At 44.6% G+C, this 20781-nt stretch overlaps 1 protein-coding gene and 1 pseudogene across 4 annotated transcripts in view; both read left to right on the forward strand.

Moving 5' to 3' along the window:
* The window catches only part of TLN2 (talin 2), a 225182-nt gene that overhangs the window by 141347 nt on the left and 63054 nt on the right, over positions 1 to 20781 (forward strand). For all 4 annotated transcript variants that reach the window (XM_066636592.1, XM_066636591.1, XM_066636593.1 and 1 more), the window contains 11 exons: positions 48 to 256; positions 1798 to 1896; positions 2085 to 2252; positions 3130 to 3424; positions 4891 to 5057; positions 6208 to 6336; positions 8284 to 8397; positions 11263 to 11376; positions 12901 to 13035; positions 15369 to 15497; positions 17525 to 17627. In XM_066636592.1, the coding sequence (XP_066492689.1) occupies positions 48 to 256; positions 1798 to 1896; positions 2085 to 2252; positions 3130 to 3424; positions 4891 to 5057; positions 6208 to 6336; positions 8284 to 8397; positions 11263 to 11376; positions 12901 to 13035; positions 15369 to 15497; positions 17525 to 17627 (1662 nt within the window). The remainder of the gene's footprint in view (positions 1 to 47; positions 257 to 1797; positions 1897 to 2084; positions 2253 to 3129; positions 3425 to 4890; positions 5058 to 6207; positions 6337 to 8283; positions 8398 to 11262; positions 11377 to 12900; positions 13036 to 15368; positions 15498 to 17524; positions 17628 to 20781) is intronic.
* Positions 5589 to 5705, forward strand: LOC136659846 (5S ribosomal RNA; annotated as a pseudogene).

Here is a 20781-nt window from a genome sequence, read left to right on the forward strand (position 1 = left end):
GTTTTCCTTCTCTGGTGTGCTAGTGGCTGATCCTTTTTGCTTGGCAGGTGACCCAGTTGACACAGACTACACAGCCGTGGGGTGCGCAATCACCACCATCTCTTCAAACCTCACGGAAATGTCCAAAGGCGTCAAACTGCTTGCTGCACTCATGGATGATGAGGTTGGAAGTGGAGAGGACCTTTTGAAAGCTGCTCGAACCCTGGCTGGGGCTGTTTCAGACCTCCTGAAGGCTGTGGAGCCAACTTCAGGAGAGGTAAGGCCAGAGAACCAGATTACAGCCAGAGCAGAAATGCATTCTGCGCTCAAAGTTCCATGAGTGGATTCTGGAAATAGAGCAAGTTTAAATGAGAGGAAGCACTACTCATCAAGCAAGCTACTTTAGCCCCTAATTATGGCCTGGTAGAGAGTGCTTTTTGCTGTGGTGGCTTTTGAGGCTTCTCGCCTCCCTTTGGACATTTTTCGGGTGTTTTCTCTCACCAGATTCTTTGAGCCAACTCTCAGTGCTGCGGTACTTTTTATCCTCCTCCAACTTATATTCGACTTCTCTCTTGGAACTCACCATGATTGCTTCAACTTGGCATGCTCAGAATTTGTATGTCTCATTTTAGTATGTGACCGATATCCAATCAGGGCTGCCCCAAGACCTCCTAGTGCTGGAGGTGTCACTACCCCCTTTTTTTGTTCAGTACCTTTCCATGCCAAATACTTCTCTGTCTATTGTTTCCATTTTGAAGGAGGAGTCGAAACAATAGACAGAGAAGTATTTGGCATGGAATTTGTATTTGAATCTGAAGAGGGGTATGGAGGAGCAAAGTGGGAGAGGTACTAGAGCAGGGATGTTTAGAGTTTATTTCCCCTTCTGAATTTCAAGTGCTGGTATCAATATCTATATCACTGTTCCTCACGAAAGCATGCCTGTGTAACTTATTCCTAAAATTTAATCTCAGGTTTGATATGCTGAATGGAATTGCAGCAGTAGTCCAAGCAAGAAATTAGTTTTCTTTTGATGCTGTTAATATTAATTATTTTGATTTCAAAAAGATTAAAGTTTTGTAATTTAGATGTGGGTAGAACTATTATGAGGTTTCAGCTGTCTAGCAAATGGGAAATTGCATGAATCATATTGTACATTATCTCCTTAGACATAAAAATATCCTCTCAGGTATGTATTTATGTAAATTTTCAGGTTCCAAGCTTATGGAAAAAACCCCAGGGCCAGATCAAACAGTACTTACCCCACATGGTAAAAGACATACTTGTGCATAGAGCATATACATCCTGACTCCTTCTTTCACATCTGAGGGAATTGGGGAGGGTATTTTTCTTTAATTGCATCAGTGCTGCCCCTCTACACACACTGAGTTTATTCAGCACTGTGTAGAGAGATGTTAAGTAAAACGAAGCAGTTCTCAGTTTAGCTTCTTCTGGGCAGGAAAAATTGTCCATTTGGCTGGGAATAAAACCTCACTAGGATTGGCCGAAACCTGGGAAGAGGTCCCAGAATGTAGAGAAGATAAGGAATGAGGGAGTCCAAAAAGCAAGCTAGTTAGATTGAGACAGGGTCAATGGAGAATGAAGAAAGGGGCAGGGCACAGAAAGGGGTTCCATTTCAATGGAACCTGCTTAGGAGCAGTTCCTGAGAGATTGTGCCCTGGGTGCTTTAGGATCAGCTCAGTTGTCTAAACTGCTTTGTCCTTTGTGCAGTAATGTTGTTTAAGGCATTGTGAGAGTGTTGCCTCTTTGACATAGGCCAATAAGCTAACCTAATTTCTTGTTGATCTGCTTTCTTCTTAGCCTCGCCAGACAGTATTGACAGCAGCAGGGAGCATCGGACAAGCCAGCGGGGAGCTACTCAGGCAGATTGGAGAAAATGAAACGGATGAACGATTCCAGGTGAAAATGGCGTCTGTGCTTCTCCCCTTTCAGATCAGATCAGGAAATGCATTCCTTGCACAAAGTTAAACGTTTGGTAACAATGTTGGAGACGTTGTGCAGAAATAGTCAAGCTCACATGGTGTTTATTATTATTTCTGATTTTCACTGCCTTTCTTTCTGTTGGCTTCTGCTTGTCCTCTTTCTAGGATGTGCTGATGAGCCTTGCCAAAGCTGTGGCCAATGCTGCTGCCATGTTAGTGTTGAAGGCAAAGAACGTGGCCCAGGTGGCCGAGGATACGGTTTTGCAGAACAGAGTGATTGCTGCAGCTACACAGTGCGCGCTCTCCACCTCTCAGCTGGTCGCCTGCGCCAAGGTATGCAGTGGTTCCGAAACTGTGCACCATGGCACCCTGGGGTGCCATGATGAACTCACAGGGGCAGCGCAGGATGTCCCTGGTGGCCTCTTCTTCCTGGCTCTCTTAGGCACCTCCATCGTGGCTGGGCCGCGATCATGCAGTTGTCGTGCAATCTCAGGGGAGTGCTGGTGGCCGGTGCAGCATCACTATGACAGGACATCATGAAAGAAGGGTGTTGTGACCACAGTAGGTTTGGGAAACACTGGCTTGGACCTTGATAATTTGGGCCTTTCTGGAATGTTCTGCCATTAAGTAAGAACTTTACAGATGACAACATACTTGGATTACTGGGGGAAAAAACAGGCTCGAATTGAGAGCATCCAAAACTAAAGAAGCAATTTGTACTCTTTGAAAAACATGAGCGGGCAGTCTATCCTTACGGGCCTTTCTCATCTCTGGAATAAACAGTCCTCTTCATCATCATTGTTGATGATGATGCAGTTTTATCCCACCCTTCTTCTCAAGGAGTATATGGTCCTCCCTTTCCACTTTTTGTCCTCTTAACAACTCTGAGATAGGTTAAGCTGAGGTAGTGAATGGCTCACAATCACCCTGAGCGCTTTATGTGACTGAGCAGGGATTTGAACACATCTCTCTGATCCTAGGCCCAGATTCTAACCACTACACCACACACTGCTAAGCAAACTATTATGGATGTTGGCCACATCCATGCACCATTGATGTGGGCATTACCTACCAGTAATGACTTCTTGGTTACAGGGTTCTTAAAACCCTATATGTCTACATTTACACCTAAAACCCAAAGAGCAGCGCGATAAAGTGTGGAGTAGTTCTAGCATCTTGGAGCAACATGGTGGTCTGTGTTTCGATGCAGGTCGTGAGCCCAACCATCAGCTCCCCTGTGTGTCAGGAACAGCTGATAGAGGCTGGGAAGTTGGTGGACCGTTCCGTGGAGAACTGTGTTCGGGCATGCCAGGCTGCCACAGATGATGTAGAACTGCTCAAGCAGGTCAGCGCAGCCGCCAGTGTGGTCAGCCAGGCCTTGAATGATCTCCTGCAGCATGTCCGGCAGTTTGCTAGCCGGGGGGAGCCAATTGGGCGCTATGACCAGGCCACAGACACAATCATGTGCGTCACAGAAAGCATCTTCAGTTCCATGGGAGATGCTGGTAAGCTGCTTGAACTTATTGTCAGCCTTGGTCAGATGTTTCCCTTTATTTAATTTAACTTTATTTTTAAAAAATTATATCCCACCTTTCCCATTCCAAAGCAAATGCCTAAGGGAGTTTTTATGTCAGTTACTGGTTTCCTCTTACCTCCCTTTAGGTCTGTTGTAAGGATTATGTTCAGCACTTGTGATTAGTTAGTATGAAAAATAAGCTTCACACAATCTCAACATCAATGAAAGGATGCTGGTATACCAGGATAGATGGCAAATTTATGTGGTTTGGGGAGCATGAGTGTAGGGAGAAGGCAGGCAGTATCTTGAAGTGTGAAGGTAAAACAGTTATATTAATGTAAAACTTTTTCAGTGTGAGAAGCTGTCTTAGACCGAGCCAGACCTTTGGGTCATCTAGCCCAGTATTGGTAATAGTGGTTCATATCGGCTAACAAAGCCAGCATGTCCATGAGACTGACTGAGGTGGTCACCTCAGGTAGCAGATTAGCAGGGGGCGTCTATCTCAGTTCATCTGCCTGCCTCAATTGCTGCTCTTCCATCATTTCCTGAGTTTGGAGTGGAAGATGAAGAGTGAAGGAGGGGAGAGTGGTAGGCTACTACTAGTAGACCAGTGCCGTGTCGCATCAAATGACATGCTTACTTGGTTGCCACTGTTTCTCTTCTCTCCCTGCTCCCTTGATTCTAAAAGGAAGAATGGAATGGAATGTGGAGGAAACTGTCCAGGAGACTCTCTAGCCTTCCATTCTCCTTTCCAGTAGCATATCTAGAATGGGTGCAAAGCTATTCGGGGCTTCTGAAGCAAAATGGCCTGGAATGGCTCTGAAGGGAAGGGGCCGCTTGCATGCCACAGTGCGGCGCTATGCAAAACTTAGTGCTTTGTACCCCCTCTAGCTACACTTCTCCACACTTCCTCTTCTATTCCATTTGCCATTTCAAATCCAGGGGGCAAAGAAGCAGTCGCAGGACAACAGCTGGAGTGCTACTGGGTTAGTGGAGGTGGGCTGCATTTGCACACCACCTCAGATAGCAGGAGGTTCTGAGATCCTAGATGACCCAAAGGTATGACTCAGTCTAAGACAGCTTCTCACACTGAAAATGTTTTACATTTTGCATTAATGTAACTGTTTTACATTCATGCTTTGGTAGCTCTCCAGCAAAGGGTTGTTTCCTGGCCTAAAACCTCAGATCCTTTCAACTTAGTGATGCCAGGAATTGAACTTGGGGCCATTTGTATGCAAAACACCTGACCTACCACCAAGCTGTGGGTCTTGTCTATCATGGCTGCCATTCTGTAGCACAGGCACACTTCATCCAGTCACTGGTGAACCCAGCACATTTGACCAAATGCTTATTGGGTCAGGAGGGGCAGTTAAGAAGGATGACAATATGGCTGAAATGCACTTTGAGGGATAATGGTGAGATAAAAAGCAGATTTTTAACTCAATACTGTTGTAGGTGAAATGGTACGGCAGGCCAGGGTGCTAGCTCAAGCTACCTCGGATCTCGTGAACGCCATGAGGTCAGACGCTGAAGCAGAAATCGACATGGACAATTCCAAGAAGCTTCTGGCAGCCGCAAAGCTCCTGGCTGATTCAACAGCCCGGATGGTTGAAGCTGCAAAGGTACCTAAGAGCATGTGACTATAATGGGACTTATTTCTGAGTAGACTTGCATCGGATTGGGCTGTTAGTTCTGCTTTGGGCGTGGCTTATTGTCATATCCTAAAATTCAGGTCTTAAGAGCTATTTGCCCCTGTGGAATAAGTGAAGGGGTTTCAGGCTCATGTCAGTGTTGCTCCCCTGGCTCTTTCTGGATTGAATCTAACATGAAATTGTCACAGAGACCAGTGACCCTGTAATGGTAAAAAGTTTCTGTGTGACATAAGTTTTCTCAAACCATACCCTACTGAGGGCCTAATCTTATCCAACTTTCCAGCCATGCCATGCATTGGAGGGGCAGTGATGGAGACTTCAAGGTAAGGGAATGTTTGCTCCCTTACCTCAGGGCTATATTGCATTTGCATCCATGCTGGAAAGTTGGGTTGGGTCCTTCATCAGATATATGAAGTACTATGTATTGCTTTCATTGATAGTTTTAAAATGGCTTCTTGTAAGTATAGTTATACAGGTGTCTCCCGCTCATTTGACAGGTTAGGCAGCAACTGTTACCCTTCACATTCCTGATCTCATCTGATCTTGGAAGCTAAGCAGGGTCAAGCCTGGTTAGTACTTGGATGGGAGACCGCAGGGGAATGCCCGGTGCTGTAGGCTTATACCATAGTCTTTCGAGACTGAAGGTTGCCAACCAGTGTTGAAAAGTGAAACAAATGTTGCTTCCAGTGCTTTTTTAGCTAGCAAACTGCAAGTGCCTTTTTCAATCTTGCAATTTCCTGCTTTCACACAAAGATTTCTGCCAAAGGACCCTCCATAACACCTTCGGGAATGGGAATAGACCCAGAGCTAAGGTTGGAATGTGCTCTCTCTCTCTTTCTCTCTCTCACACACACACACGCACGCGCGTGCGCGCACACACACACACACACACCAAAACAATTTGAATCAGCATTTCATATGCAAATCAACATAGGGGAGGGCAATTTTAGCCTTTAGAACAGCAAAGAGAGGTTGAAAGAGCAGAGCATGTGTTGAATGAATGAGTTCTGGGCATAATTGAAATGTGTTGAGAGAGTGGATCATCGGAAAGAGCCTCACAACCCCTCCCTCAGTATCTCAAACTGCAGGGCTAGAACTCTCCTTGTTGTGATTCTGCCAGGGAGCTGCAGCAAATCCAGAAAATGAAGACCAACAACAGAGACTACGGGAAGCGGCCGAAGGCTTACGGGTGGCTACCAATGCAGCGGCTCAGAATGCCATTAAGAAGAAGATTGTCAACAGATTAGAGGTTAGATGCTAACTTGAGAGGTGCACTCTCTCTCTCTCTCTCTCTCTCTCGCTCTCCCTCCAGTTCCAATAAGTTGATCAACTCATGCACTTCCTTTTTTCCAGCTGATCTGCATAAGTATATATTCCAGGGCAACAGAGCACATATAATCCACAAGCAACATGCAGCCACCTCCCTCTCCTCCCCCTCTACACCACCTATTTGCAGTATTGCTGTTGTCCTGTTGTATGTAGCCTAAAGACTACAAGGTAGCTTATGGAATAGGCCTACTGGAATTCTCATGTCTGCAAACTGAGCTGTGTGGCCCCAAATCTCTTGCAATGTTACATGCTGAGATAGATGTCTGAACTCACCTTTTCCTCTAGTGAAGTCAGAAACATTGCAAAAGCCAAGTGATGTGCCTCAGAGTCTTGCCCAACAGTGCAGTGCCCTGATATTGAACATACCGCAACATCCTGTGCATTATTAGTATGTCAATGAAATGCAGCCATCCAACTGTAGTTTTAGATTCTGGTTTGTTAAGAAACCATAGATTGAACAAACCATATTTCCCATGACGGTGCAACCCAGAACACCACCCAGTGCTGCTTTAGGTCTACTACCTCTGCATAATTTCCTTTAAAAAAATCCTAGCCACTTAACATGCTTGTCACATGGTTTGCTCAGTTGTGGAAGTGTAGGACCTTGGGTGTGATTTAAAGGCACCACACGAATGAAGGAGCTCCTTCACTCTCATGGTCCCTGTAAATCCATGTCTGAAGAAACCACACCTGGAGCAAGGTAAGGGTGGGTGATCCAGTTTCTGCTTGCTTTTAATGAGCAGAAAGTGGATCCGTACAGGTTGCATCTGCAGCTGTCTGGAGGGAGGCCATGGTGCCACCAGACTAAGGGTGAAGGGCATCCACTGCCCTGTTGCCACTCCCCACAAATTGCCACTGATGCAATCAGCATCACCTCTCCTAATGGGTGAGTCGCCCCTACATTGTTTCTTGGGTTTGAACATCACAGGGAACTGTGGTTAGCTCAAAAGCAGACACTTTCATTCTTTATCTGGTGTGCAAAGGAGAAGGAAGAGAGGGGGAATACATAAGCCTGAGAGAAGGGCACACTCATTCACAGTCATCTATCCCAGGGGTGTCCAAACTTTTTGGCAAGTGGGCCACATCATCTCTCTGACACTGAGTTGGGGGCCAGGAAAAAAAAGAATTAATTTATGTTTAAAATTTGAATAAATTTACGTAAATGAATATATTAGAGACAGAACTTATATGAATGAATGAAGGTCTCATGATAACTCAAGGCCTATAAAAGACCTTGTGCAAAGCAAGGTTGGCCTTTCCTTTGCTGCTGCTTCACAGACACTAAACAGCAAGAGGCAAAGAGAGCCCTTAGCCTGCATCTCACGTGAGATGTCAAACAGTTGGCCCTCGTGCTTAGTCACATCAGGCCAACACAGGCTCCAGCAAGTCTCCGGAGGGCCAGAGGCTCATTGGAAACTGGGAGCTCCCTGTGGGACAGATTGGGGGTCCCCAAGGGCTGCAAATGGCCCCTGGCCTGGGGTTTGGGTACCCCTGATCTGTCCCATAGTTTTACTTGACTGCCTGAACTGAACCACAGTGTCTAAAACCTTTTTTTTTTTTTTAAGTTTGTATAGAGCATGTCCACCAGGTGCTTGGAAAATCAGCATCCAATTGGTACTATCTGTGAGTAGACTAAATGCCAAAAGTTGACCTGTAAATGATCATGAATAGACAATGGCAGGGAAATAAGAATGGATTCTACAGTTCTTGGCCATGTTTTGAATGTTGGTTCAACCTGGCAGAGAGCTGCACAGCGCAATCAGGTTCAATCAGGGGAGTACAAGAGACGTGCCATTCCTTCTCCTGGTTCTGTGCTGCTGTCCCGTCTCCTTTCCGAGGCTCTACGTGCATTCCTGTTCTATTCCAGGTTGCTGCTAAGCAAGCAGCAGCAGCAGCGACTCAGACTATTGCAGCCTCGCAGAATGCAGCCATTTCAAACAAGAACACATCCGCCCACCAGCAACTCGTCCAGAGCTGCAAGGTAAGATGGTCTGAACTGGGGATGGATCTGGAGACAGCCACGGCATTGTTTCTGCAGGAGAAGGCATCTGACTCCCTTGGGGTTTAATGTTGTGCCCTCCCCAGTTTTCCAAAGAGCTGAGCATGTACAGAGTGCTTTTTTCTTAACCACAATCTGCTGCCCCAAATCTGGGATCCTGGGAAGGACCACTAGGCCATGCTTGAGTCCGAATAAATCTTAATTTAACAATTGAGCATGGGTTATTTTTGATGAGCAAAATGAAAATCATGATGATTGGCAGCATATGTGTTGGAAGGAGGGCTTGTACCTTGCAAGTACTCCTAGAAAGGCTGAGTGCAGGATGGGTCCTAGGCCAAACTGCATCAGAAGTGGGGGCATCATTCTCCCTCCCCCCATAACATTGTAGCTGTAGCAGTCTCCCTTTTTCCTATTGGAGCAAATAGCAATCATTTTATTTTATTTTTGGAGGAAGGAGAAAGAGAACTGCACTGTGCTAGAAATTAAGCTTTCCAGGTCACCCCAGCATTGGGCACCATGGACAGTCTTTGTTCCATCTGAACACCATCCCAGTTTGAAGCTTCTTTTCTTTGCCTCCCAGAAATTAACAGAAGTGAAAGCCACCAAAGGAAATCTCAAATGGGCTGCCAGCAGCCTGGTGCCTTGTCACCTGCATCACCAACGCAGGGTTTCCACAGGAAGCCTGGCAGACTTGAGCTCTGTTCCTCAAGGGCACCATCTAGGCTGCAGTGCTACCCTGCCTGAACACACAGTCAACTAACTTCAAAGGACCAATTCCCATCTATCAGCCCTTTGATGGAAGAAAAGTGAGGAAGGCCAAAGGGTCTAACAGTGCAGGGTTCAGGGTCTAATGGTTAGCAGCAGCCCTTTCTCCTTCATCCTTCCCACTGGTCAAGCAGAGAAAAACAGGCAGGGGAACCTTGAAGATTTTTATTTCAAAGCCTGGCCTTGGAGCTTGCTTGTGAGCCTGAGCAAACGTGCCTCTGATGTAAGGACACAGGCTAAGCTGCTGTTCCCTAACCACAACCACTGCCTTTCACTATGCACCTGCTTCCAGCCCAGTTGGATCGACAGCCAGTTTTCCAGACCGGGACTGCCTAGAACTTAGCCCTTGCTGAGGTCCGCCTAAGGAGTGACTTCAGCACTTTTAAACACGGAGCTGCTTCTGAAGTCTCTTTGAAAACATGAATGATGTAATGGGGTTTTCAGAAACTGCTGTGGGAGTACAAGCTGCCTTGTGGATTTCTTCAAAAGGTGGAGAATAAATAACTAAGTAGTAAGAAGGGCGTATGTCATTGTTCTAAGCAACTGTTTTGAGTTGCTTGTTTATCTGTGCAGACCCTTGTGGATGAAATTTCTTTTTGTTTTTTTTTGAAAAAGATTTGAAGCATGTAGTGGGGCAAGGTGGTCATATTGGGGAATCATTCCCTCACCCATAGGAAGGAAGGTCACCTGCACCCTGTGGAATTTGCTGCCCCCAAATGTGCTGGTGGCTACTGGCTTAGATGGCCCTAAAAGGGAATTTAGACCCCACCATAGAGGAGAGGTCTATCCACAGCTATTAGCTGTGATACCTAAATAGAACCAAGTAGGGACACCTTGCTTGTGAGCTTCACTAGAAGCATCTGCTGGCTGCTGTTGGAAAACAAGGTGCTGAACTACATGGAACATTTTAGGTTGAACCAGCCGGGTTATCCTTACGAATTAGCTAAACAGCATGAGCTTGTTCTCCTCGATGACTGTTTCACATGCTTTTCTCCCCTCCAGGACTCACTGGGCTTCTTTTTTCCGAGGTATTACAGGATAGAAAATATGATATGCTTTTTTTGTTGTGCAAAAGGGAGTCATTCTGCTGCAAGAGAAGAGCTGCCTTCATTCCTGACAAGTGGCTCATAGCAGGATTGAGGCGAAGCAGGAGCCTGCGAAATACACGTTGCATACATATTTATAATCTCTGGGCTTAATGTGCTGGCAACGCAGGGCACCTCTGCATTATCTCAGATCCCTGGGTTCTCTGATAGTGCTGCAAATCCCAGTGAATCTGTAAAATGAGCTCACATTGTGCTCCAAGAACAACTTTTTTTTTTTTGCCTTTACCAGTGATGGTTGCCTGAGCAATTAGTGACTGAGAGCACAAACTTCAGGCAAGAATGGATTGTTGCAGAGCTACAGAAATAAGGCCCTGAGCATATAGAATGCACCACATGTTCACCACTGTCTAATTTGCATCCACGCCATTGCTGGGGCTGCACACCCCATAGGACCATTGGATACTTGATGGTGGTACCAAAAGGAAGGAAAAACGAGGGTGGGATTAAATCCAGCCTGCCCATTCTGAATGACTGATTGGTATGAGTCCAGGTTTTCTAAGGGGATGACAATCACCCAGTCCCAACAAGTGGTTCAGGGAATGCCCCATGAGTGCAACAATACCTTGTTTGCGCACAGAGCTATGTGTGTGCATGCACAGTCCTCCAGCTGGGGATATGCCAGCTTCCCTGTGCATATGTATCCTGCCTGCACTGAAGCAATGGTGGGCTGGTTTCTGGCTGGTTTATACAAGAGCTTCAAATAGTGTTTTGGAGAAATAAAGACAACTATGAAAGAACAAAAGCAGTTTGTATTGGCTGGCTGGCTGTGGGTGTGTCATTCTATACATATGTTAACTTTTTGACTTAGTTTTAAAAGCAGCAATTTGTTTTACTGGCAAACTGTATGAGAGCTTAAATGCTTGCGTGGAAAGTCCTTTTAGCTTCTCCCCCACATGGGTAGTTTTGTCATTTGCAATTTATGTAGAGGATATTTTTCCCCATGATAATCAAATATTTCTTCCTCCTCCTGCCACAGAACGTTGCAGATCACATTCCGCAGCTTGTCCAGGGCGTGCGAGGGAGCCAAGCTCAGGCGGAGGACCTGAGCGCCCAACTTGCATTGATAAACTCCAGCCAGAACTTTCTCCAGGTACAGTGAATGATCCAAGAGAGAGAGGGAGTGCTTGGCTGGGCAAGGCATCTCTTCATTGCTTCAGATCAACTTTGAATCTGTGTTTGGAAGAGAATGAGCGGAATTAAGGAGGCTTTTTGCTCTCCTGTCTTTGGGTCCTTAGCCTAGTAGATAACCACTAAAAACAACTGGAGAAAAACTGTTCTGTAGAGTAACTTTCTAGTTTCTACAAAGGACAATCAAAACTCCGAGGGCCACTACACCACATTTACTGGAGCAGCAGGGCTAGCTTTAAGCCAATTTGATCAATTTCTCCTAATTGGACCACACACCTAGGGGGCTTCCGCACTAGAGTAATTACTTTAGTGTTGTATGCAATTTTATATTAAAATGTGCTTAAATCCAGTTGGTCCACATGCACTTTTTATGTGCACATTTTGATTGCTTTCCATTCTACCATAGAGAGATGAAGTCTATAATAAATGTTATTTATATCTCTAAGATTCTACAGACCTTGGCTGTGAACCTGGGGCCCTGCAAAAACTGTTTTAAATTGGGTCCCACAGCTCTGAAGACTGACCCTGTGGAGCACTATGGGGGCCATCACCTCCCGTGGTTGCTTCTGCACTGCTCCAGGAAGTTGTGTAATTCTCCCTTCTCCCCCCCATACGGTTGGAACATCCTGTGTGTTTACCTAACACAACAGGAATACATCTACAGTGGCCATTGTTATGGTTGTGCTATGAAAATGTGCAATGCATCCCAAACATGGGGGGCAAGCTTTTGATACCCAAAGTGGCATGGAAATGGCCACTGGGGTGGCAGCATTTGCATCACTGTGGATGACTTATCTCTAAGATGACAACACTGTCTGCAGCTACAGAAACTAGACTGGGGGACTAGACTAGACTAGACTACAGGAACTAGACTGCATGATTGGGGGAATATGTGATGTGTTTTCCTGACAGGAGGCAAAAAAAGAAGTAGGGAGGTTGCTTAAAGTTCTTCCCTGTAAACTAGGGTTTTGCAAATCCTGTTGCCTCTAAAAATGGCTGCTGTATGTTGGAACTAGTAGGCTCACCATAGAGTAATTCCAGCACTGAAGGAGAAATGTCTCCAGTTACTGCTGCTTCTGCTCTCCTCAACTCTGCGTTCCTCTTTCCCCACCTGGACCTCCTTCAAAGGAGGGCTTCCACATAGCTGCATTTTATTGCCAACCCAGCTGTCTCTTGGGGTTGGAATAGGCATAGTCCTGCTGCACAACTTGTGTGGCATGCCTGTTTGAAGGGTAACAGTTTCTCACAGGCTGCAAAGTTTTTCCAATGATTAGCTTCTTTCCAGCACCTGCTCAGAGTGGATCTTTGAAATGGGCTGTTTCTGTTCCCATCTTTTGAGTGGGAGGGAGGGATGAGCAGAACCCATCTTGGTCTGACAGGGATGGGTGCCTTCCCGCTGGTGTTATTCGCAGAAGGCCAGCAAGCATCTAGCTGTGTGCAACCCTGGTGAACAGCACGGTCTTTTTCTCTGTCATTCTTTCAATAGCCAGGGAGCAAAATGGTAGCCTCAGCCAAAGCAGCGGTGCCTACGGTGGCCGACCAGGCTGCAGCGATGCAGTTGAGCCAGTGTGCCAAGAATCTCGCCACCAGCCTTGCTGAGCTAAGAACTGCTTCCCAAAAGGTGGGTACTTGGAAAGCTGCTTTGAGTTGAGTCAAATCAAGGGTCCATCTGGCTCAGTCTACACCAGCCGTTTTCAACCACTGTGCCGTGGCACACTGGTGTGCCACGGGAGTTTGGGGGAGGGTCATTTATTAGTAGGGCCATTGGGGGGATGTGAGCCCCCCACCAACAGCATGGTGTGCCTTGTCCATTGTCAAAAAACGGATGGTGTGCCTTGACCATTTTAGTGCCTTGTCAGTGTGCCATGAGATGGAAAAGGTTGAAAATCACTGGTCTACACCAAACTCTCCAGGGTTTCAGTCTGTTGTTTCCAGCAGTGGCGTAGCTGGGGGGGGCAGCGCAGTACCTGCATGTTGTCATCACTGCCTAGAATAGTTATGCCACTGGTTTCCAGCCCTACCTGGAGATGTCAGAGATTGAATTGGGAACCTTCTGCTTGCATAGCAGGTCATCTATCACTTTGCTGCAGTCCCCAACCTCTTGGGGTTAGTTGTCCAAATTCTTGAATGTTATATTTGAAAGATAATACTACCTTTTGTCAGCTGTGACCTTCTCAAATATGTTTGAAAACACTGACTTTTTGAGGGCTTTTGAATTTGTCACTTCTGAACAAATCCCTTTCCTGTTCGTGGGGTTTTTGAATTTGTCACTTCTGAACAAATCCCTTTCCTGTTCATGGGGTTTCGTGTACCATCACTTGATTATTCAACTTGATGGCTTCCAGTTGAACATGGGAACATTGAAAAGTATGCTGTCGACGTAACATCCACCTGCAGTGCTTGCTCTCTGATAGATAATTCATGTGTACAGATCCAACCTTGTTATACATGGATTTTTTGTACACGGATTTGACTCAACACGCATGGCCACTGCAAATGAGAAGGAATGTGCTGATCCCTGGAGAAAGGAAAAATGCATAGGCAAGGGACCCTTTGCATTTCTAATTGCTGACTGCCCCTCTAGAACAATAAGAAAAGCTGTTTTTAAACCACAATTATAAAGGGACACACTTTAATTTTTTTAAAATTGCTTTTATTTAACACATTTTATGCTATCAGCAGCGAGTTCCAGAATCAAACCCCTGTGAATGTTGAGACATTATCTTATTAGGAGCAATGGAGGGGCAAGAAACCTGAAAGTGGGTCTTTAAATCTATTTTTTCATTCCTTTTTTATCCACTGATTTTTTTTTTATCAACTAGGGGCTCTGGAACGGAACCCTAGTGAATAATGAGACAGACCCTGTATTTTCATTATCATGTATTAGGGTAACCATCTAATGCAGTGGTTCCCAAACTGTGGATCAGGACCCACTAGTGGGCCACGACCTGGCTTTCGGTGGGTCCCCAAAGGGTGATGGAAAGATAAGTAATTGCCTCAAGCCCTGTGGATATCAAAAATCAGATACTGTATCTGCTAATTACCCTGCAAAGAGCTCAGGGCCCAATCTTATCCAACTTTCCAGCACTGGTGCAACTACAGTGTAGCCCTGAGGTAAGGGAACAAACATTCCCTTATCTTGAGGAGGCCTCTGTTACTACCTCCCCACCACACGTTGCAGTGTACACCCCACTGGCATAGCTGCACCGGCACTGGAAAATTGGATAGGATTGGGCCATCAGCTCCTGCAGTTTGCAATTTAGCTGCTAACTACCCTGCAAGGAGCTGAGCTCCTGCAGTTTGCAAACATTTGTAAATACAGAGAGATAAAGTTTGAGGGGTTTTTTTGGTTATTGTTACTTATAAACAAACAAACATAAGAACAGCCCCACTGGATCAGGCCATAGGCCCATCTAGTCCAGCTTCCTGTATCTCACAGCAGCCCACCAAATGCCCCAGGGAGCACACCAGATAACAAGAGACCTGCATCCTGGTGCCCTCCCTTGCATCTGGCATTCTGACATAACCCATTTCTAAAATCAGGAGGTTGCGCATACACATCATGGCTTGTACCCCGTAATGGATTTTTCCTCCAGAAACTTGTCCAATCTCTTTCAAAGGCGTCCAGGCTAGACACCATCACCACATCCTGTGGCAAAGAGTTCCACAGACCAACCACGCGCTGAGTAAAGAAATATTTTCTTTTGTCTGTTCTAACTCTCCCAATACTCAATTTTAGTGGATGTCCCCTGGTTCTAGGTGGGTCCTGAACAAAGCTAGGTGGGTCCTGATAGATCGTTGTTTTAAAAAGTGGGTCCTCATGCTAAAAAGTTTGGCAACCACTGACCTAACAGAAACAGGCCATGTGTAAACAAAGCATATGGTTTACCGGCTGCGTGAGTTAGTCACTTTTGATAAGGCACCTGTTTTTCTGTTTCTCTCTCATATGTGTAGGCACATGAAGCATGTGGACCCATGGAAATCGACTCTGCCTTAAGCACTGTCCAAACACTGAAAAATGAACTTCAGGATGCAAAGATGGCAGCTATCGATGGACAGTTAAAACCGCTTCCAGGAGAAACGGTAATCAAGGGAGAAGAGGGGAGCATTTAAAGGGGTTCTCTAATCTTGAACCTCTCTGAATAACAAAACCAGATCGAAAAAACAAGAAGAAACAGCACAAAAAGGTCTTCAAATATGCCATGTCTGATGAGCATATAAAACATTTAATTGAAGCTCATCACTGATAAATGGTACTGCCTATTCTGCCTAGCAGTGGTTCTCCAGGGTCTCCAAGGTCTCAATTTGGGGTCTTTACATATATACCGTAGATTTTTGCCAAGTAATGAGCTCCAAATCTCACTTGCCTTATCTCCAGGTCAATCAGAGAGCAGAGCCTTTCAACTCTGAACAGTTTCCTTTCTCAGCTGAGCTGTTGCTTAGCTCAGGCAGGCACCTCCTTAGTTGCTATAGTTACTTTCCAGGGACATTCCAGCCAAAGTTAACCTTTTATTCTCCTTCCTCCTGCTGCAGCCTGGTTCTGCTTGGCAAATGCTTGCAAAGCAGGTCTGTTTTTGGAAACACCAGGATGGGACCCTCCTTCCCAGGCTACAATTCAGTGCACCATTACTTCAGAATAACACCCATGGAAAGCAGTGGGTCTACTTCTGAGTAAACAAGGTTGCAAATATATCATCTCCCTGCTGTGAATTGAATTGCACACTCTCAGTTATGTGTTATGGGTTGTATGTTGTATGTAGAGCTTCTGGCTTAACACACTAGACACATTAAAGGTGTCTTTGATTCATGGTTCTCCTCACGTCTACCTTAAAGGTGGATTTGTTTCATGGATCTCCTGCAGTTGTTCCCAACCTTTTTCACTTGCATATCCCTTGGCAGCCCATTTCCATAGATTGTACCCTTCATATTAGCAAAATGTTTGTAATTAATAACACAAGCCTTCATCTCCTCCATATGAAAGCCCAGACTTCATGTATTCTTCACATATTTTCTCTTTTTATCTGTTTGAAGAACAGAAGACTCTGCCTTTGCACTGTTTTTCACCAGAAGTGTGCGGAGAAATTCTGGGTGATTGATCATTTTTCCTATTATGTTTCAGCTTTTTTACTTTGATGGTTTTCAATCACTGGTTCACCGATGAATTGATGACCAAAAACTAGCTATTGGTGGGGCTTTCACAGCCAACTAGCTACCTCCCTTCCTGCCTTGCTGGTCCTTGCAAGGCATTCTGGAGCACGGCCTGCCTTTTTCTGCCGTTCTGCCATTCTTTTTCAATTACCCCTAAAGGTCCTGTTGAGTGTCCCTGGGAGTACGTGAATACCAGGTTGGGAACCACTGTTTTACTGGTATGTAGTTTACAGTGCACTTACTCTGGTAGTGTTTACAAAAAGGTGGTGAAGACTAGAATTTAAAAAAGAATAAAAATGTATCTTATGATCTTTTACTATGTTTTTATTAAATTAGAGACTACAGGTCTTAGGTAACAAATCAGTGGTAGGTTATTTTTCAGATCTGGCCTCGAGTAAAATCAGACAAAACTATAGACAGACACTTCCCTAAGTTTAACCCCCGACTTATCCAAGGGTCATAGAAAATTCCATGATTGTTGGCTCAAAACCTGCTCTCAGCTTATCTGTGGGGTCGACTTATAGGCAAGTATCTGCGGTGATTGCCAATGCCAGGCTCACCCTATTTCCTTTGAAAGAGCTTGTAATGGAGGTGCCTATTCTGCTGCCCTTATTTCATATTTTAGTTGCCTTGCTGCTGTTTTTAATGTATTATTTTGGGATTTTTGGGATTTACTGATTTGATTTATTTAAAACATTTATACTGTACCTTTCTTGCCTTGGCAGCTCAAAGTGGCTGATCATTAGTTGATGGATCGGTGTCAGAGAGGAGTACTGCTGTAGGAAGAGTTGTCATAAAGCAGGCACCACTGCTTCCTGTTCAGGGTGATTTCCTCTGTTAAATAGCACAAGTCAGCCTCAATGGTGTTCTATGTGCTGTGGGAAGTGTATTTTATCAATGTGGAACACTGGCTTTTTCCTTTTATTTCTATCATTCATACTAGTGCATTTTTTCTCATTCAGCTTGAAAAATGTGCTCAGGACCTGGGAAGCACCTCCAAAGCTGTCGGTTCTTCAATGGCCCAGTTGCTGACGTGTGCAGCGCAAGGCAATGAACACTACACAGGTACCTGCTGTGTGGCAAAGCTTGTCAGATGTATATATATATGGCAGAGTGTCATTTTAAAAACATGGGTCTCAATGCTAAATAGTTTGGGAACCACTGGATACTGTGTGTGTGTACGTGTATGTATACACACACACACACACACACACACACACACACACACACACACACACACACACACACATAAACACACAGGCGCAAGCACACACAGGGTATCCAGTGGTTCCTAAACTTTTTAGCACTGAGACCCACTTTTTAAAAATGACACTCTGTCAGGACCCATCTAGTTTTATTAAACTTTAAAAAAAGTTCTAGAAATAAATATTTTATTTATTTATAAGTAACAATAACCAGAAAAAAGACCCTTAAACATTTTACTCTCTATATTTATACAGGCTTGCAAACTGCAGGAGCTGAGCTCTTTGCAGTGGTAATTAGTAGCTACAGTATCTGATTTTTGAATAGCCTCAGGGCTTGAGGCAATTACTTATGTGATCTTTAAATCACCCTTTGGCAACCCACCAAAAATCAGGTCACAACCCACAATTTTGGAACCACTGGTATACACAATTAGCCACCAAGTTCTCTGTTGTTGTTGATGATGATGTTGATTAGCCTTTTATTAGGATTTCCAAGTGTTTGGAGTACTTCACAAACATTATCTCAGCAATGCCAGTGTGCTCTCCAAGTTAGCAACACTTCATGCAACTCTTAATTCTTGTATTTTTGCATACAAGGACATTGAGATTCTCTGAACAGACCACCTTCTAACAATCTGGGGATTTAACTGGGTTTGTCCTATCAATGTCCTTTTATCTTAGGTTCATAGGAGGGTCTCTTACTGTTAGCAAGAAATGATATTGTTCTGGGTACTAGAACTTCCCATTTCAGGATAGGAAAAGGCTGCATTGCCCTTGGGAATTACTTACATGACGGCAAAAGGCTCTTTGAGTGATTAAAACACTCTCTGTCAATTACATTCCATCTTTAGTGGCTAGTCCAGGAGGAGATTTCTGAATTGGGCTGATAAAACTCATTAGAGCAGCTCTCCATTTGGTAATGGGCCCAAGACTGAACAGATTTCAGTCCCACTTTCATTTTTAAGCGGATGTAATTGGATTAGATGGGTTCTGTTTTTCAATCACAAAGTGTCAGTGCCTCGGTCTATGTTGGCGGTCCCAGTGAGGCTCCACTGATAAAGCTCCAGGGTTTTCAATGATATCTTGGTAGCCATTTTTAAAATATGTAATTTGGGGACCCTTCAATTTGGGACATGCTGCCAAAAAACACAACTGGCCAGAAGTATTTGTTGATGCAAGCCCCAGCATAGCACCTTCTATGGGAGCAAATCATGTTTAGATGCATTGGCTTTGCCAGTTATATGCATCTTGCTATTGCTAAGATTAGGTTTGTTGCAGACTAGTGCCCAGGAAGCACATTTAGAAATGGGTATCTTCCGCTTGAGGGGGTAAAACAAGGAGATGTAGCCCAGCGTGCTGCATGTTGGCTCGGAAGTACATAGTAAGTGTGTGATTGGAACTGACATACATGTTTTTTACTTTCTAAATAGCAGCTGCAGGCAACCTGATCTGGAGTGGGTCTGTGGCAGAGGCAAATGGTTAAATCTCCCTTTCACTATGCTACATCGCAACCTGGTTTAAAGCTCCCCTTTTGGCTGCTATTTCAAGAGTTAAAAAAAAACAAAAACATGTATGTCTGTTCCAAGCATACGTTTCACATATGTGTACTTTGGCCCTAAGTCCCAAAGTGGTATGTAATTGTCTATCAGATTCCAATCTATGGCTTAGATGTTTTTCATATGTGTAAATGTTATACTGTATTTGTAATTTGGGCTTTTTAAAGGGTAGCTCTTGTGTTCATTAGACTACAAGCTTTAGATTTTAAACAATGTAAATATTTATAAACAAGGGAAAGAAGATATGCCAAAGCAGTCTTCATTGCGTAAGAGACTTGCTATCTGGGGGGGGGATGTGTTTTATGATTTTTTTTTTCCTCTTTCTTCCTCCTTCTCTCTCTTGGGAGAAGCTGGGGGACTTAAGGCATGGTTGATTCTCTCCTTCAGAATCTTTTCCAAATTCGTAATGGTTTCATTGTACTGTAACAGCCAGGAACCCAAGAACTAGTTCCAGAAGCCCAAAGGAGTATTTGACTTCATAATGTTGCAGATAGCCGCTTTTTGCAAAGCGTTTTTTGCAAACTGTTTTTGCATCTGAGAGGGATTTCAAAAGTAGTTTGTAATGTGGCATGACTGCCAGCTGATCCATGCTGGTGGTAGAGGGCAAGGACAGGGTTAGGAATTCCCCTGGGCTGCAATTTCTTTGTCTGAATCTCAAGAGCTGTTTTGGACCTCAGCCTGTATCTGTATGAAAAATGTCCACACAACCTACGAAATGAAGTACTTGATGCCTTATACATGTTCCTTGTTGTTTAACGGAAGTTCAGGCAAACTTGTGTTGCATGCCTGTTGGTCCTTCCTTCCTTCAATGAAGGTAGGACCAACAGGCAAGTGCAGGCAGCCCTGTATATTTTTACTGTGAGAGTGGGGTCAAAAAAGAGGGGAGAAGGGCTGTGATGCCACTGAGTGATATGAAATTACAATTTCTTATCCTTCCTCTTACAATTCCTTCCTCTGGCCAGCAACATCAGTGACACAGAGAATGAAAATGTCACCTAGTCCCAGGGCTCTGTGTTTGAACCCACAGCATGTGTGGGTCAAGCTTGCCTTTGGAATCTGCCAGACCCTTGAAGTTGACTACGACGCCATCATTTGGGTGATCATCTATCCTGAGTCTAAAGTACAACCAGTGGGCATAAGGGACAGGGCCTTTTCTGTGGTGGCGCCACCAGTATAATGCTCATAAAAGAAGTTTACCTGGGCTCATAGCAACTTAGCATTTGGAAGGTAGCTAAGATCTACCTCTTGCAGCAGATCATTTTGAGCATTGTGTTGTGAATTGCACCTTTGCTGCTACTTGTATTTTGATTCAGATTTTGGAATGACTATAATCATTCAAAATAATTATTTTAGCTTCATTTTTAAATGCAATTGTATTTGACTTATTATTTTTATTTTGCACAATTCTTTGCTCCCTTGAATATTTTGTGCTCAGCATTTCCCTGCAGCCCTTAGATT

The sequence above is a fragment of the Tiliqua scincoides genome, chromosome 8 (genome assembly GCF_035046505.1).
Source record: "Tiliqua scincoides isolate rTilSci1 chromosome 8, rTilSci1.hap2, whole genome shotgun sequence".
Classification (NCBI taxonomy): Eukaryota; Metazoa; Chordata; class Lepidosauria; order Squamata; family Scincidae; genus Tiliqua; species Tiliqua scincoides.